The sequence below is a fragment of the Monoraphidium neglectum genome (assembly GCF_000611645.1).
Source record: "Monoraphidium neglectum strain SAG 48.87 unplaced genomic scaffold scaffold05608, whole genome shotgun sequence".
In the NCBI taxonomy this organism is placed as follows: Eukaryota; Viridiplantae; Chlorophyta; class Chlorophyceae; order Sphaeropleales; family Selenastraceae; genus Monoraphidium; species Monoraphidium neglectum.
In genome coordinates, this window is record NW_014008022.1 from 1 (window position 1) to 3,028 (window position 3,028).

General features: G+C 73.0%; 1 protein-coding gene across 1 annotated transcript; it reads left to right on the plus strand.

Moving 5' to 3' along the window:
- Positions 1-1,014: 1,014 nt before the first annotated feature.
- Positions 1,015-2,640, plus strand: MNEG_15729 (hypothetical protein; the record flags this gene model as incomplete). The annotated part of the gene is made up of 2 exons (XM_014035800.1): positions 1,015-2,345; positions 2,622-2,640. The coding sequence occupies 2 exons, from the start codon at positions 1,015-1,017 to the stop codon at positions 2,638-2,640; spliced, it is 1,350 nt and encodes a 449-aa protein (XP_013891254.1).
- Positions 2,641-3,028: the final 388 nt, after the last annotated feature.

Consider the following 3,028-nt stretch of genomic DNA (forward strand, 5'->3'; position numbering starts at 1 on the left):
CCGCGGACACTGGCAGAAGCAATCTATTTCGCTGTGGTCCACAATGCAGCACCACCCCAGGCAGCGCGCAGTGAGGTTTACCCAGAGGGCTGTCATGCAACTTGTGCAATGAGGGCTCGACCCTCCCATGCCATACAAGGCTGGGCATCCCATCTTTTTTTGTCCAGCCCTGCATACCGCCGTCCCACCGGCTTCAAACCCATCGCCCCGACAGCGGCCCCTCTCGCCGCCACCCCCGCACCGCAGACATACTCCGCAGGCTGCGTGGCAGGCGGGGCGCCGCGCGTTCGCTGTACGCTCTCATCTTCGGGGCCGTCGCCGCCGCCGCGCCCCCCACCACCGCTGCGCCGGCCGGTGGCGCCGGCGGCGGCGCGGCGGCGCAGAGGAGGCCAGGGGCTGTCGCGGGCGCGGTTGGCGGCGCAGGCGCGCGGCGGCCGGTCAACTCGTGGGGGCGGGCGGGGCAGCCGCTGGTGCAGCTGCCGGCGCCGCCACCTCACGTGAGGAAGGGGCATCACATGCTGTTGGGGCTGCTGCGGAGGATGATAGGTGGGTGCTTGGTGCGCTTGCAGGTGGTGGTTTGAGTGTGTGCTCGTGTGCTTGCGTGGGCGCTCATGGGGTTGTGTGTGTGTGTTTGTGTGTGTGTGTGTGCGTGTGTGTGTATGTGTGTGTATGTGTGTGTGTGTGTGTGTGTGCGCATGCGTGCGTGCGTGTGTGTGCGCACGCGCGCGTGCGCACGTGCGTGCGTGTCTATGTGCGTGCGTGGGTATGTGCGTGCGTGTGTGTGTGTGTGTGTGTGTGCCGTGTGTGTGTGTGTATGTGTATGTGTATGTGTGGGTGTGTGTGGGGGGGGGGCTGCGTGCGAACGCGCAAGCTCCTGCGGCGGTATATCGTCCCCCCTCACCTCCCATGCACCGCGCCCTCTACCGTGTCTACACCTGCCCACCAATTGCAGGTCGCGTCCACAAGTGCCCTTTCTCGCTCCTTCTTCGCACCCACTGCCCTCTGCCACAGGGCATGAGCTGGCTCTCGCAGCAGCAGGCCGCGCGCCGCGGCGCCCGCTCAGGGCCGCTCGCCGCGAGCGCCGACCTGGGGCCCGCTTCAGGCGGCGGCGCCACGCCGGCCGCTGCGGCACCGCCCGCGGCGCGGGACGCCGAGCGCCGCACGCTGCCGCGGACAACGCCGACAATGCGTGGGTCTGGTACAGCGGAGCACCATCAACAGCGGCGGCGCCGCCGGTGGTTGAACGGCACGGGCGAGGGCGGGGGATTGGACCACGCGCACGCATCCCAGGCGGCCGGCGGCACGCCACAGGCGAGCTTCCAATTTGCTGGCGGCGGCAGCGGCTCGGGGCCGGGCAGCGGCGACGGGCCCGGGCCGGGCGGTGACGTCACACCTGTCATCCAGTGCGCGCAGCCGCCGCCGCAGCGGACGCCGGAGTGGCCGTTCGGCCGGACGGGCGCCAGGGCTGTCGCAGCCGCTGCCGCTGCCGCGGGCGCGGAAGGCGGGGCGGCCGCGGTGCGCGAGGGGCGTGGCGTGGGACCTGAGCGCCCTCTGGCTGCAGGCGAGGTGCTGGGCGGGTCAGGACGAGAGCCTATGGACCTTTTGGTCGAGCAGCACCAGCAGCAGGAGCAGGCGTCAGCCGGCCAGCCCCGGACGCAGCCGCGGGGCTTGGCGGGCCGGCAAGGCGACGAGGAGGCGACGGCAGCCGGCGGCGGCGCGGGGCCGGCGGCGCCAGGCGGCGGCGGCGGCGGCGGCGGCGGCACAGATGAAGGCGACGCGGACGGCGGGGACGAGGGCGGCCCTCTCGGGCTCCTGGCGTGCGTCGTCCCCCACCGCGCCGTCTCGCAGTACGTGTGGTCCGTGCTCCGCCACATCGTGCCCCCGCAGCTGCTCGGCAGCTGCCGCAACCGCGCGGCCCTGCGGCGCGGCGTCGACCTTATTGTGCGGCTGCGGCGCCACGAGACGGTCACGCTGCACCATCTGCTGCGGCGGCTGCGCACCAGCGACATGCCGTGGCTTAACAGTGCACCCGCCCCAACGCCGCCAGCCAGCGAGACGCCGCAGCAGCACGCCGCGGCCGCGCAGGCAGGCATGACGGCGCCGCCGCCGACGGCGCAGCAGCTGGGCAACCAGCTGCACAACCAGCAGCAGCAGCGCCAGCACGCGGCGCGCCGGGCGGGCGCGCCGCCAGGCGGCCCGCCGGCGCGGCCGGCGCCGCGCAGCCTGCTGGAGGCGCGCAAGCGGTGGCTGGCGCAGTGGGTGTGGTGGCTGGTGTCCGAGGTCGTGGTGCCGCTGCTGCGCAACAGCTTTTATGTGACTGAGAGCGAACCCTACCGCCAACAGGTGTTCTACTACAGGCGAGCGGGCGTTTTGAGAGGCAGGGGAGGGGGCAGGAGATGCGGCCGGCCGCAGCGCGGCGTCAGTTGCGTTGCCGGCAGGGGCGGTTTGTCCCCGGTTCGGGGTTTTTACTTTAGGGGGCTGATCGAGGCGCATCCGCGATGCCCTTACCGCATGGTTTTCGAGTCACAAACCCAGCGAGTACGGCCGCAGGTTGCACGAGGGCGCGCACCTTGCCGACGCGCGAGCGCGCTCTTCCCCCGCCCCCACAGCCCCATGCGCAGAATCGTGCTCGCCCCTTGACCCCGCACACGCGGCCCCTGCCCTTCTTGGCACCTGCACGCAGGAAGCCGGTCTGGGCGCACCTCCAGCGCCAAGCGCTCGACGAGCTGCTGTCCCAGCGCTTCGCGCCCGTCGCGCCGCCCGAGGCCCACCGCGTCCTCGCCTCGCGCCCCCTCGGCTTCTGCCGCCTGCGGCTGCTGCCCAAGCGCGTCGGCATGCGGCCGATCGCGAACCTCAAGAAGCCCTCGCTGGCGCGCTTCCACGGCCCCGCCGCCGGCGCCGCCGGCGCCGGGCTGGGCGCCGCCGGGGCTGGGCGACAGGCGGTGGCGCAGCGGGCGCTGCCGGGGGCGCCGGGCGCGCTCGTCGGGCAGGGGCAGGGGCAGGGCGGCGGCGGCGGCGGCGCGGCGGG